The sequence below is a fragment of the Oryctolagus cuniculus genome, chromosome 21 (assembly GCF_051225735.1).
Source record: "Oryctolagus cuniculus isolate XC-2025 breed Fujian yellow rabbit chromosome 21, ASM5122573v1, whole genome shotgun sequence".
NCBI classification, from domain to species: domain Eukaryota; kingdom Metazoa; phylum Chordata; class Mammalia; order Lagomorpha; family Leporidae; genus Oryctolagus; species Oryctolagus cuniculus.
In genome coordinates, this window is record NC_142887.1 from 12,227,509 (window position 1) to 12,241,829 (window position 14,321).

Consider the following 14,321-nt stretch of genomic DNA (forward strand, 5'->3'; position numbering starts at 1 on the left):
AAAGTTGATTTTACCCTAAATACCTATTACTTTACTTTTCCAGCTTGCTCTAAGAACTCTGAATTCTTCTGAGTCATCATATGGTTCTGTCCTGTTCTCACCTGTGTTTTTCCAACATTATCAGTGGTCTCCAGTGAAAATGAATGATAATGGCACAGCATTGCATTTAAATTGCAAATTGGGAATGAAGGTAAATATAAGTGGCCCAAGTTTTCTCTTGCACTGTAGAAATATTTGTTATACAGGACATAACATCTATTCTATGCTTAGTAGCATACAAGACAAATCTATTCATTTATGAATACAATACTCTTGTTAGTTTTTAAAAACTAATCTAACAATGATATTAGATATGTGTTTAATTTGTCTAATGTATTTGTGTTACAGTCAATTCTGCCCATCTTTAGATATCCGAACTCTCTTGAAAGAAATGTAGAAAAGTGCAAAATATTCACCAGATCTGATAAATGCAAAGTAGTTATTCAGTTCTTCTGCAGACATGGTAGGTGCAATTCAAACTAGTTTAAAATAAAAAAAAAAAACTTTTTATATTTATAGTAGTAGTCAAATTGTGTATCAAGACTTCACATTGTTTTATTGCTTAGAATTTGTGTAGTTAGGTAACAGGGCAGTTCTAACTACTATTTTGTTGCTGTAGAAATATTATAAAATGATTTGTATTATTTATTTATCTTTTGAATTATCAGTGACTCAGGATTGGTCTGCACTAAAACCAGTTTTTTTAAATGTCCATTTGAATTCGAACAATTGGTTGTTCTAAAATTTAGTGGTTGCTTAATATTCTGAGAGCGCTTTGTATGTTGTCTTAACCACAGATGGCCCTTGTAAGAATTGAATAATGACTATTTGTCCTAAAAACGGTCTAGGAAGCAGATATTATCATATGGGGCTGATGGAAGTGACTGTCATGTGACTGACGCAAGGTCACATAGCTAGTAAATCAGAGAGCCTGGATTTGATTCCAGGCCCGTGAGAGTGGGAGCCAAAGCTTGCATTCATTCTCTGCTGCACCAAGCTGTCAGCAGATTTCCTGACTCCCAGCCTTGCATGGTGGGCATTAAAATGTTGTACTCACAGGACTTTAACATCCTGTACAGCGGTGATAAAGGGCAGGGACTCAGGAAGCTGCAAGGCCTAGGTTCTGCTCTTTCCTGCGTGAGACCTTGGAAAAATTATTTCCGATCTCTGAGCCTCACTTTCCCAATTTCCAAAATGGGGATAATGTTAGTACCAGCTTTGTAGGGGTTTGTGAAGTCTCAATGAGTAATTCCTGTAAAGTATTTAGGAAATGCCTGGAACATTCTCTAAGTATTAGCTCTCATTATATGTTATTATAATTGCAGCTATTTTCTTTGATTAACAGGAAGAATTTTGTGCTTTAAAAAAAATCTTCTATTTGTGATATTGGTCTAACTCTTTTTTAAGAAAAGATGTATTTATTTATATGAAAGACAGAGTTACAGAGAGGCAGAGGCAGAGGGAGAGAGGGAAATCTTTCATCTGCTGGTTCACTCTTCAGATGGCTGCTATGGCCAGAGAGAGAGAGAGAGAGAGAGAGATTGAGAGAGAGAGGCAGAGGCAGAGGGAGAGAGGGAAGTCTTTCATCTGCTGGTTCACTCCCCAGATGGCTGCTACGGCCAGAGCTGAGCAATCCAAAGCCAGGAGCCAGGAGCCAGGAGCCTCTTCTGGGTCTCTCATGTGAGTGCAGGGACCCAAGGACTTGGGTCATCTTCTACTGCTTTCCCAGGCCATCAGCAGGGAGCTCGATAAGAAGAGGAGCAGCCAAGACTAGAACCAGCACCCATATGGGATGCCAGCACTGCAGGCAGTGGCTCTACCCACTATGCCACAGCACCAGCCTCCTAAATCATTTTTTATAGTGGAATGATCGTATGGATTTTTATCTTACTGTTACAATTTATTCTGTATTAGTTAATTTTACCTTAATGTTTTTATTTTAGCATATATTTATGTTTCTTGCCTAAAAAATGCCAGTAATTTAACTTTTTTCCTATTCTTTGAACTTTAGTTTGTGTATAGCAAAATAATGAAATCACCATGATTAAAAGCATAGTAAGCCTTGATGTTCCAAAGATGTGGGTGTGAATTCTACTCTGCTTATTAGCTTTGTGACAGTACATAAACTCTCCAAATCTTCATTTTGTTCTGTTCAAAATGGGTGTAATCTCACCTACCCTCATGTTACAGGGTTTTCTTGAGTATAAAGTGAGGTCTCAAGTGTGAAGCACATAGCATGGAGCCTGACACAGAGGTAGTGCTCTTAGCCAGTTAATGCTGTGATTACAATTATCCTCTGCCCTTGTTGCCAGTTGGATGTGTGTGTGTGTGTGTATGTGTGTTTAAAGATTTATTTACTTATTTGAAAGCAGAGTTACAGAGAGGCAGAGACAGAGAGAGCAAGAGAGGTGTTCCATCTGATGGTGCACTCCCCAGATGGCTGCAATGGCTGGAGCTGGGCCGATCTGAAGCCTGGAGCCAGGAGCTTCCTCCAGGTCTCCCACGTGGGTGCAAGGGCCCAAGGACTTGAGCCATCCTCTACTGTTTTCCAAGGCCACAGCAGAGAGCTGGATCAGAAGTGGAGCAGCCAGGACTGGAACCAAGCACCCATATGGGTGCCAGTACTGCAGGCAGTGGTTTTACTTGCTACATCACAATGCCGGCCCCCAATTGGATGTTTTTAAAAGATGCATTTATTTGAAAGACAAAGTGAAAGAGAAGAAGATCTTCCATCCACTGATTCACTCTCTAAATGACCATAATGGTCAGGTCTCAGCCAGGCTCAAGTCAGGAGCCTAGGACTTGGACCATTATCCACTGCTTTCCCAGGCAATTACCATTGAGCTGGCTTGGAAGTGCAGCAATGGGGACTTGATCTGGCATTCCAGTTCAAGTTGCAGCACAACCCACTGAACCAAAACACTAGCTCCACCAGTAGATTTTTTCATAAATTTCAAAAATCTATTTATTTGAAAGACAGAACAACAGAGATTAGATAGTAGAAAGATAAGGGCCGGCGCCGCGGCTCACTAGGCTAATCCTCCGCCTAGCGGCGCCGGCACACCGGGTTCTAGTCCCGGTCGGGGCGCCGGATTCTGTCCCGGTTGCCCCTCTTCCAGGCCAGCTCTCTGCTATGGCCAGGGAGTGCAGTGGAGGATGGCCCAGGTGCTTGGGCCCTGCACCCCATGGGAGACCAGGAAAAGCACCTGGCTCCTGGCTCCTGCCATCGGATCAGCACGGTGCGCCGGCTGCAGCGGCGGCCATTGGAGGGTGAACCAACGGCAAAGGAAGACCCTTCTCTCTCTGTCTCTCTCTCTCACTGTCCACTCTGCCTGTCAAAAATAAAAAAAAAAAAAAAAAAAAAAAAAAAAAAAAAAAAAAGATAGATCTTCCATCCTAAATGACTATAACAGTATGCCTGGGCTAGGCCAAAACCAGGAGCCTGGAGGTCAGTCTGGGTCTCCCATCTAGTCAGGGACCCAAGTCCTTGAGGTATCACTTGCTGCCTTCAAGGGAGTACATTAGTGGGAAGCTGGAATTAGAAGTGGAGTGAAGACTCAAACCAGGTGTTCTGATATGGGATGCTGGCATCTTAACTGCTACACCAAAGGCCCATCCTGCCCATTGGATTCTAAACAACCCAGTGTTCAGTTTTTGAAGTATCTCTAAAGTGGCTTGATTAGTGTCCAATAAATATTTGTGATTGGTTAATTTTTTGTTTTTGTAGGGTAGTTGTATGTGTTAGGTTACAAGTGAGGAAAAAGAGAAAAAACCAGACTGTCTAACACAAACTGGTCAACAATAAAGAATAATACTGGCTCATGTAATGAAAAAATTCAGTATTGGGTCATATGCATGGCTCAACCTAATCTTCCACTTCTTTTTCTTTTTTTAAGATTTATTTGTTTATTTGAAAGTCAAGGGGCCGTGCTATGGCATAGCAGGTAAAGCTGCTGCCTACAGTGCTGGCATACCATATGGGCGCCAGTTTGAGTCCCAGCTGCTCCACTTCTGATTCAGCTCTCTGCTATGGCCTGGGAAAGCAGTAGAAGATGGCTCAAGTGCTTGGACCCCTGCACCCACGTGGGAGACCTGGAGGAAGCTCCTGGCTCCTGGCTTCGGATCGGCATAGCTCTGGCCATTGCAGCCATCTGGGTAGTGAACCAGTGGATGGAAGACCTCTCTCTCTCTATCTCTCTTTCTACCTCTGCCTCTCTGTAACTCTGCCTTTCAAATGACTAAACAAATCTTAAAAAAAAAAAAAAAAGTAAAAATTAGAGAGAGGGAGAGCCAGAGAGAGAGATATTTTCCAAATATTGGTTCACCCCCCAGATGGCCACAACAGCCAGGGCTGGTGCAGGCTGAAGTCAGGAGCTTCATCCATGTCTCCCATATGGGTGCAGGGACCCAAGGACTTGGGCCATCTTCTGCTGCTTTTCCAGGCCAAGAGAGCTGGATTGGAAGTGGAGCAGCTGGGACTTGAACTGGCACCCACATGGGATGACAGCATTGCAGGGTAAATGTGGATAAATTTGCAACCGCAGAACTGAGAGGCATTCTAAGATGAAGAAGTGTGAAGGTAAAGGCTGAGAGTGTTTTGCGTGCATACATTTGGAAAAAGGGGAAGAAAGCAATTAGCAAGGAAAGGAGCATCAGGGATGCTCAGCTTCTCCGTCCTCTACCAGTTCTCATTTTTTCAAATGTTTGTTATGTGGGTATAGATTTGTTATATGGGCATGTATAGGCTATTTCTAAAGAACGCCCCAGAAACTGGTAACTGTAGTTGCTTCTGGGGGTGGGGGGCACGACTCAGAACCGGAGGTGACTTCCTTTTTCCTGAATATTCTTTGATATCTTTTGCATTGTACACTATGTGCATTTATAACTATCTCCTCCAAAAGCGACTTGCAAATATATTTTAAAATACATAAGAAATGTCAGCTTTTGATACTTGTGTCTCTAAAAACAGAAGCCACATTGATCCCTCTAAAATAGGTCAGATTGAGGTGGGCGTTTGGCCTAGTTGTTAATACCCCATGTTCCATCGGAGTACCTGAGTTCAATACCTGCCCTGACTCCTGACTCCAGCTTCCCGCTAATGTGGACCCTGGGAGGCAGTGGTGATGGCTCAAGTAATGGGGTTTCTGTCGCATTCCTGGCTTGTGGCTTTGGTCCCAGACTGTCCTGGCCTTTGTAGGTATTTGGAGAGCGAACTTATGATGGGAGAGTGTGTATGCTCTTTTTCACTCTTAAATAAAAAAGAAAAACAGGTCAGATTATGTGATTGCAGTGCTCAGATCTCTCAGATAGCTCCCCATTTTACCCAAGGGAAAGCCAAAGATCTTGGATTAGGATCTTCCATAATTCAGAAGCTTCAGTGTGCTTCCTCCCTGAGGTGTGTGCCCTGCTCCAAGGCCTGTTGTCCTGTTTGTCTTCTTGTCTATCTGCTCTCACTAGAACATAAGCTCTATGAGGACAGAGATTTTTGTCTGTTTTGTTCTCTGCTAGTTCCAGCTCCTTAAATAATCCTTGTGTGGTTTATTATTATTAAAAGATTTATTTATTGGCCGGCGCCGCGGCTCACTAGGCTAATCCTCCGCCTAGCGGCGCCGGCACACCGGGTTCTAGTCCCGGTCGGGGCGACGGATTCTGTCCCGGTTGCCCCTCTTCCAGGCCAGCCCTCTGCTGTAGCCAGGGAGTGCAGTGGAGGATGGCCCAGGTGCTTGGGCCCTGCACCCCATGGGAGACCAGGAAAAGCACCTGGCTCCTGGCTCCTGCCATCGGATCAGCGCGGTGCCCCGGCCGCAGCGCGCCGGCCGCGGCGGCCATTGGAGGGTGAACCAACGGCAAAGGAAGACCTTTCTCTCTGTCTCTCTCTCTCACTGTCCACTCTGCCTGTCAAAAAAAAAAAAAAAAAAGATTTATTTATTTATTTGAAAATCAGAGTTATACAGAGAGAGGAGAGACAGAGAGAGAGAGGGAGATCTTCTGTCTGCTACTTCAATCCCCAAATGGCCACAATGACGGGGGCTGCGCCAGGCCAAAGGCAGGGTCCAGGCACTTTTTTCCGGGTTTCCCACGTGGTTTTCCCTTGGTGGGAAAATGAGGTCCTTAGATGATCCTGCCACAGCTAAGCCCAGTGCCAGGTAAATCATGAGTAGCAAGTGTTTGTTATTTTAAGCCAGTAAGTTTTGCAGTGGTTGTTATTTAGAAAAAGCTAACTAATATGTAGGTACCACAATATCTTCAGATGGAGATAACAGGTTGAGTCTGCAGCACCGTAGGGTAAGTGGTTAAAAATGTTTTATGGCGCTGGTATTGTGGTGCATTGGTTAGGCCACTGCTTATGAGGCTGGCATCCCAAATCAGAGCACCTGTTCAAGTTCTGCCTGCTACTGTGACCATTTGGGGAGTGAACCAGAGGATGGAAGATCTCTCTCTGCCTTTCAAATAAGTAAATCCTTAAATTAAAACAATACTATATATTATATATTGTATAAAGAAATGGAAGAGAAGAAACGATAGGCCCTAAACACAAAAACAAGTAAACAGAAAGGCTGCTTGTCTGGTTGATCAGTTTGTACTGTGTATCTGATAGGAAATATTGCACTGTACTACATAAAAATGTACAAATACTACATATAAATCTATTTAAATAGTAGAGAAGTCCATTTAAATAAATAAACAAAAATTCACCCCCCCCCCCAAGAAAAACCCCAGAGCAAACTAATACAGCCTGGTACATAGTAGGTGCTCAGTAAATATTTATTAAGTTAATAAGTGTATTTTTTAAAAAAAATGTATTCTTTTGAAAGATAGAGTTATACAGAGAGAGAGAGAGAGGCAGAGAGAGAGGAAAAGAGAACTTGTATCTGCTGATTGACTTCCTAAATGGCTGCCATAGCCAGGGCTGGGTCAGGCAGAAGCCAGGAGCCAGGGGCTCCATCTAGGTCTCCTACATGGGTGGCAGGGGCCCCAGCACTCGGGCTATCTTCTGCTGTTTTCCAGGCACATTGCCAGGGTTCTGGATCTGAAGCAAAGCAGCCAGGATTTGAGCTGGCACTCCATATGGGATGCTGGCATCGTAGGTGATGGCTCAATCTGCCGTGCCACAATGCCAGTCCTCAGGATGCTGTTAATTCAGTTATAAACCACATAATTTGAGAAATGTTTCTAGTGAATCCTTTTGCCTTCTCACTGCAACGTTATTATGCAGGAGAAAGATCTTGCCTACCTGGACTTCATTATGAGTTCTACATGCAAATTCAAATTCTAGTTGTACCTGTTAAAACAGTATAGCCTTGGCCGGCGCCACGGCTCACTAGGCTAATCCTCCACCTAGCGGCGCTGGCACACCGGGTTCTGGTCCCGGTCGGGGCGCCGGATTCTGTCCCGGTTGCCCCTCTTCCAGGCCAGCTCTCTGCTGTGGCCAGGGAGTGCAGTGGAGGATGGCCCAAGTGCTTGGGTCCTGCACCCCATGGGAGACCAGGAGAAGCACCTGGCTCCTGCCATCGGATCAGCGCGGTGTGCCGGCCGCAGTGGCCATTGGAGGGTGAACCAACGGCAAAGGAAGACCTTTCTTTCTGTCTCTCTCTCTCACTGTCCACTCTGCCTGTCAAACAACAACAACAACAACAACAAAACAGTATAGCCTTGAAAAGTCACTTAGCCTCACCAAGGTGTAGTTTCCTCTTCTATTAAGTCCCTACCCCACAGGGATAAGGTGAAGTTAAGAGACAGTGATTGTATAAAATGTGTGCTACAGTTCCTGGCACTGTTTTCAGGGTGAGCATCCTAACTCAAAACCTGAAATCCAAAACTCTTTGAACATCATGTGCTCAAATGTTTTTGATTTCAGATATCCAAGTTAGGCATGTCCAACTAGTAAAAGTCAATGCAAGATCACAGATATTACAAAACCCAGGAAACTCAGAAATTGGAAGCACCTCTGGAACCAAGCATTTTGGATAAGGGTTACTCAACCTGCATTGCTTCCTTTCCTACTTTTCCTCTGAGAAAATAACTCATAAACCAGATGTCGAGGTCTGATCACCAAAAGTCCTACTCAGAAGGACCAGTCTTTGCTGAAAGAGGATCACAGTCGTGGGCCACCACTGTTTGACACACAGCTGAAACTATTTCACGGGAGTTCAGGGACTCTACCGTGTGATGCGGTCAGAGTGAGATGTTGCATGGTGTCCACTAGAGGGGGATAATCTCATTTCGTCAAGGAACAGTGCGGCTCCCAGCTTAATGTGCCTTTAAGCTTATTGCTTTAATTTGGCTGTGAAACTGAGACTTTTAAAATCTATTCATTTTACACTTTAAAAATATTGATATTGCTTTCTTCTTTTTTAAGGTATTAAAAGAACGCATAACGTGCATTTTCAAGAAAGTATGCCTGTGCAAGTTATTTTTGAAAAGAATATGTGTACTAATACACTAATGATTCAACCAAGGTAATGAGTCCTCTGTTATTTATTAATTTTTTTGTTTTTCTAAATATAGTGTGGCCACAGAGAAAAGAATTAATTCCGTGGAACTTTTCAGTTACAGGGCTTATTTGTTTAAAGCTAAAACTTGACTTGGAGAATCACTGTACAGGATCAAGAGGAAGCCTTGAGAAAGATAATAACAGATAATAACCATCTAATGGTAGCATCATAATTTAGTGGTCCTTAAAGTTTCAGGAGCTGGTGCTTTGGCATAGTGGGTTAAACTACCTCCTGCAGTGCTGGCATCCCATATGGGTTCCAGTTTGAGTCCTGGCTGCTCCACTTCTGATCCAGTCCCCTGCTAGTGTGTCTGGGAAAGCAGTGGTAGATGGCCCAAGTGCTTGGGTCCCTGCACCCACATGGGAGGTCTGGAATAAGTTCTGGACTGAATAAGTTTCTGGCTGAAGCCAGAATCACAGCCCTTCATGTAGGTCTCCTTCATGGGTGGCAGGGGCCCAAGCACTTGAGCCATCATCAACTGCCTCCCAGGACACATTACTACAAAGCTGATCAGAAGTGGAGTAGCTGGGACTTGAACCAGCGCCCATATGGGATGTCTGCACTGCAGGTAGAGGCTTAACCTTCTATGCCACAGCACTGTCCCCCGCCTTATTATTATTATTATTATTATTATTATTTTAATTTCAAAGTCAGTACATGGTTCTTGCAATACATCCAAAATGTATCAAAGAGTGCAGAGGTAAAAAATGGAAGTATTGGGGCTGACTCTGGTGTAGTGGGTAAAGCCGCCACCTGCAGTACCAGCATCCCATATTGGTGCCAGGTTTTTTTTTTTTTTTGACAGGCAGAGTGGACAGTGAGAGAGAGAGACAGAGAGAAAGGTCTTCCTTTGCCGTTGGTTCACCCTCCAATGGCCGCCGCGGCCGGCGCGCTGCGGCCGGGGCACCGCGCTGATCCGATGGCAGGAGCCAGGAGCCAGGTGCTTTTCCTGGTCTCCCATGGGGTGCAGGGCCCAAGCACTTGGGCCATCCTCCACTGCACTCCCGGGCCGTAGCAGAGAGCTGGCCTGGAAGAGGGGCAACCGGGACAGAATCCGTCGCCCCGACCGGGACTAGAACCCGGTGTGCCAGCGCCGCTAGGTGGAGGATTAGCCTAGTGAGCCGTGGCGCTGGCCAGCACCTCAATTTCAAAAGGAGTATAAAACTTAGAATGCAATTTTTTAAATATTTATTTTATTTATTTGAAAAGCAGAGCTACAGAGAAAAAGAGAGAGAGAGAGAGAAAGAGAGAGAGATCTTCCATCTACTTCCATTACTCCCCAAATGGTCACAATGGCCAGGGCTGGGCCACACCAAAGCCAGGAGCCAGGAGCTGCTTTTGGGTCTCCCACATGGGTGGCAGGGGGCCTGTGGGCCATTCTCTGCTGCCTTCCCTTGCACATTAGCAGGGAGCTGGATCAAAAGTGGAGCACACAGGACTCAAATCAGTGCCCATGTGGGATGCCAGCATCACAGATGGCATCTTTACCTGCTATGGCACAGAGCTGGCCCTACAATGCAGTTTTTAAAAAAACAAAAGGGGGTGAGCATTTAGCCTATTGGTTAAGATGTCTGTATCCCACATCGGAATCCCTGGGTTTGATTCCCAGCTCCAGCGTCTGAGTCCAGTTTCCTGTTAATGAAGACCTTGCGAGGCAGCAGTGATGGTTCAAGTAATTTTGTTCCTGCCATCTGTGTGGGATACCTTGTTGGATTCTGGGCTCCTGGCTTCAGCCTGGGCAGCTCCGACTGTTGTGGGTACCCGAGGAATGAACCAATGGATGGAAAATCTCTATGTATGTCTTTATGCCTTTCAAATAAATAAACCATAAATAATTTTAAAAAATAAAAAAGACAATCCATTAAAAAGTGGGCAAAGGATTTTAATAGGCGTTACTTCAGAGAAGATACACGAATAGCCAAAAAGCACATGAAAAGATGCTCAACAATATTAGCCATTAGGAAGACATAAACCAAACAACTTTAAACATGTGATTTGTGTGTATAAATATATATGTGTGTGTGTTTATATATAATATATATTATATATAATATATAACTCTATCTATCTATCTATCTATAGAGAGAGACTTCTAGCTGTTGGTATACTCCCCAAATGCCTGCAATGACTGGGACTGGGCCTAGCTGAAGCCTCAAGATGAGAACTCAATCCAGTTCTCCCACATGGGTGGCAGGAACCCAGTCACTTGAGTCATCATCACTGCCTACCGGAGTCTGCATTATCAGGAAGCTAGAATCAGAATTTGATCCATGCATCAAACCCAAGTACTCCAATGTGAAAATGAGGGCATCTTGAATAATAGCCTAAATGCTTGCCACCATTTAAAAATATGTATTGGGCACACAGAAATTAATAGTATTTGTTTCTAGTGTTTTGTACATATTACAGCTTTCACACATTTTTCTATTCTTTTGGTCTTAAAGGAATTTACAATTTAATATAGCAATTTGTGTATAAGAAAGATGATAGTCCTTTTGAATAAATTTTTCTAAACCTAAGCTAACTAACTTACTTATTTCCAGATTGAAATTTTGAGCCTCGGTTTATTAAAGAATATCTTTCTGTTTGTTTTTCAAGTGACGTTAAGACCTGAAATTATATTTTGTAGATTGCTTGCCGAGGCAATTGTTCTTTTTACACCGAGTCAAGAGGAAGTTACTCTGGCAGTTACTCCGCTGAATTTTTGCCTGAAGAGTCCTCATGAGGAATCAATGGGTAAGAATTATATCTGTCATGGTGATGATGGATCACTACTTCCTTGCTGCTTTCTTGATTGCTAAGCAAACAGGAAGTATCAATGGCATACTATTTGTTCCTGCCTAAAAAACATAAAGTCTGGAACAATCATAGGAATTTTTGAGAATTACTAGAAGTTAAACAAACCAGTAATTAAAATATTTAGCTTTGAAACTCAGTTGTTTTAAGATTCGGTGATGGCTACTGAGGAAAATCTATTTTCAGTTAAAATTTTAAGGTCATTTTCTCATCCTTTACCATCCTTTGTGTTTAGCATGATGAAAAAGCAAGAGATCAGCAATCCAACTGAGTTGATCTTTGACTACATAAAACCTTGAATTGGAAATGCAAAATATTCATGATGGCACACATATCTAGAGCAGAAACAGTGAATGTTAAGCTGACTAATGGCTTAAGTCAGCTCTTCTAAGGGTTATGGAGAAGGAATGGCGAAGTTAAAACACCATTAAATCAGGATTTGGGGTATCATGAAAATCTTCTTGGGTCTGTCTGGCACAGCAAACTATTTCATACTCTTTGACGCTGGGTAATTTGTTTTCAGTGACAGCAGTGAAGAGAGAATATGAAAGAAGGAACTGGACTATTTTAAGTGAAAAACCAGTAGAACCAGGGCTTACATTGGATCAGATGACTTCTGTATGCTTAGTTCGTGCCAGGATCTGTTTTGAGAGTTTACATTTCTGAATTGATTTGATCTTCATAACGACTCTATGATGGGCACTATTATTATCCTCGTTTGACATATGAAGAAGTTAAAGTACAGAGAAATGATGTGACCTGCCTGGTGTCACAGGGAGTGGTAGCTTAGGATCTGAATATAGAAGCTGGGGCTCCAAGGTGCAGGTGCTGTTACTGCTTCCCTCCTCTCAGCTAGGGTGTTTGTTTGTTTGTTTGTTTGTTTTTGTTTTTTTTTGGCATCCAGGAGTGCATGATCTGGAAAATATGTGCTTGGCTCATGAAAGGGTCTGTTTTATGTTTCATTAAGCCATCTCTGAATAAAGATGGCCATTTAGTAACCAGGAGACGCTGTCCCTTGTGAATTGCTTTCTTAGGAGCAGCTATAGTTATGGTTGACTAGGGACCCAATGGCATGATCTTATCCTTGAACTTTTCTACATTAACACACTGGGAGGGACTGAGCCTTCTTCTTTGAATTCAATGTATATTTAAAGTGATGTTGGGTCCTTTTAGAAATGTATCATTTAACCCTTGTTCTTATTGCATATATAATTCGTGTTCATTGAAGAAAATTAAAAATACAAAAACATGCAAATAAAAAAGTCACCTGGGGCAGGCATGGCATAGCAGATTAAGCCACTGCCTGGGATGCCAACAATCCATATCAGAGTGCCTGTTCCAGTCTTAGCTACTTTGTGCCTCCAATCCAGCTTCCTGCTAATATGCCTGGGTGACAGTAGATGTTGGCCAGAAAACCTGGGCTCCTGCTACTTTTTAAAGGGATTTGTTTTATTTTATCTGAAAGGCAGAGTGACAGGGAGGGAGGCAGGGAGAAAGAGGGGAGAGGGAGGGAAGGGGGAGAGAGAAAGAGAAATATCTCCCATCCTCTGGTTCACTTGCCAAATGCCTGCAACACCCAGGTCTGGACCAGGCTGAAGCAGGGAGCCAGGAAAGCCATCCAGTCTCCCATGAGGTTGCAGGGGCCCAAGCAGCTGGCTGTTATCCACTGCTCTCCCAGATGCAATTAGCAGGAAGCTGATTGGAAGTGGAGTGGCTGGGACTTGAACCACCAAGTTATATGGGATGCCAGCCTTGCAAGCAGCAGCTTAACTCACTGTACCATGCTGGACCTGTGACATCTATTCTTTTTTTTTTTTTTTTTTTTTTTGACAGGCAGAGTGGACAGTGAGAGAGAGACAGAGAGAAAGGTCTTCCTTTTGCTGTTGGTTCACCCTCCAATGGCCCCTGTGGCTGGTGCATCCTGCCGATCCAAAGGCAGGAGCCAGGTGCTTATCCTGGTCTCCCATGGGGTGCAGGGCCCAAGCACTTGGGCCATCCTTCACTGCACTCCCTGGCCATAGCAGAGAGCTGGCCTGGAAGAGGGGCAACTAGGACAGAACCCGGCGCCCTGACCGGTACTAGAACCCGGTGTGCCGGCGCCGCAGGGCAAAGGATTAGCCTAGTGAGCCGCGGCGCCGGCCCTTACATCTATTCTTAATTAAAACACTGAAGAACATGACAATTGGTGGGCATTTTCTTAGCATGATGAAATACAGGTATTTCAATATATTTAAAGCCAGTATCTTACGTAATAGATAAACACTAGTGTCATTTCCACTAAGGTCAGAAACAAAGTGAGGACAGATGTTACCTCCGTTACTGTTTAACATTGTATTAGAGTTGTCAGTCAGTGTAATTAGATACAAGGAGTCGCCGGCGCCGCGGCTCACTAGGCTAATCCTCCGCCTAGCGGCGCCGGCACACCGGGTTCTAGCCCCGGTCGGGGCGCTGGATTCTGTCCCGGTTGCCCCTCTTCCAGGCCAGCTCTCTGCTGTGGCCAGGGAGTGCAGTGGAGGATGGCCCAGGTGCTTGGGCCCTGCACCCCATGGGAGACCAGGAAAAGCACCTGGCTCCTGGCTCCTGCCATCGGATCAGCGCGGTGCGCCGGCCGCGGCGGCCATTGGAGGGTGAACCAACGGCAAAAGGAAGACCTTTCTCTCTGTCTCTCTCTCTCTCTCACTGTCCACTCTGCCTATCAAAAAAAAAAAAAAAAAAAAAAAAAGATACAAGGAGTCGATTAGAGGCATGTACAAATGACAGGATAGTGTGCTAACTCAAACAATAAAACAATTCATTAAGGTAGCAGAATATAACACAAATATGAAAAAATCAAATCGGTTTTTAAAAATGTTTATTTTTAGTTATTTGAAAGGGAAGGTGGGGAGAGAGAGAGAGAGAGAGAGAGTGAGTGAGTGAGTTAAGTGTCTTCCATCCACTGGTCACTCCTGAAATGCCTGCAGACAGCCAGGGCTGGGGCAGGCCAAAGCTAGG

The 14,321-nt window shown here is 44.2% G+C and overlaps 1 protein-coding gene across 3 annotated transcripts in view; it reads left to right on the forward strand.

Moving 5' to 3' along the window:
- The window catches only part of RAD9B (RAD9 checkpoint clamp component B), a 42,874-nt gene that overhangs the window by 6,225 nt on the left and 22,328 nt on the right, over nucleotides 1-14,321 (forward strand). For 2 of the 3 annotated variants that reach the window (XM_002719765.6, XM_089323111.1), the window contains 4 exons: nucleotides 44-190; nucleotides 388-502; nucleotides 8,399-8,498; nucleotides 11,164-11,270. In XM_002719765.6, coding sequence (XP_002719811.5) covers nucleotides 44-190; nucleotides 388-502; nucleotides 8,399-8,498; nucleotides 11,164-11,270 — 469 coding nt within the window. The remainder of the gene's footprint in view (nucleotides 1-43; nucleotides 191-387; nucleotides 503-8,398; nucleotides 8,499-11,163; nucleotides 11,271-14,321) is intronic. The other variant, XM_089323110.1, reaches the window with a different exon arrangement.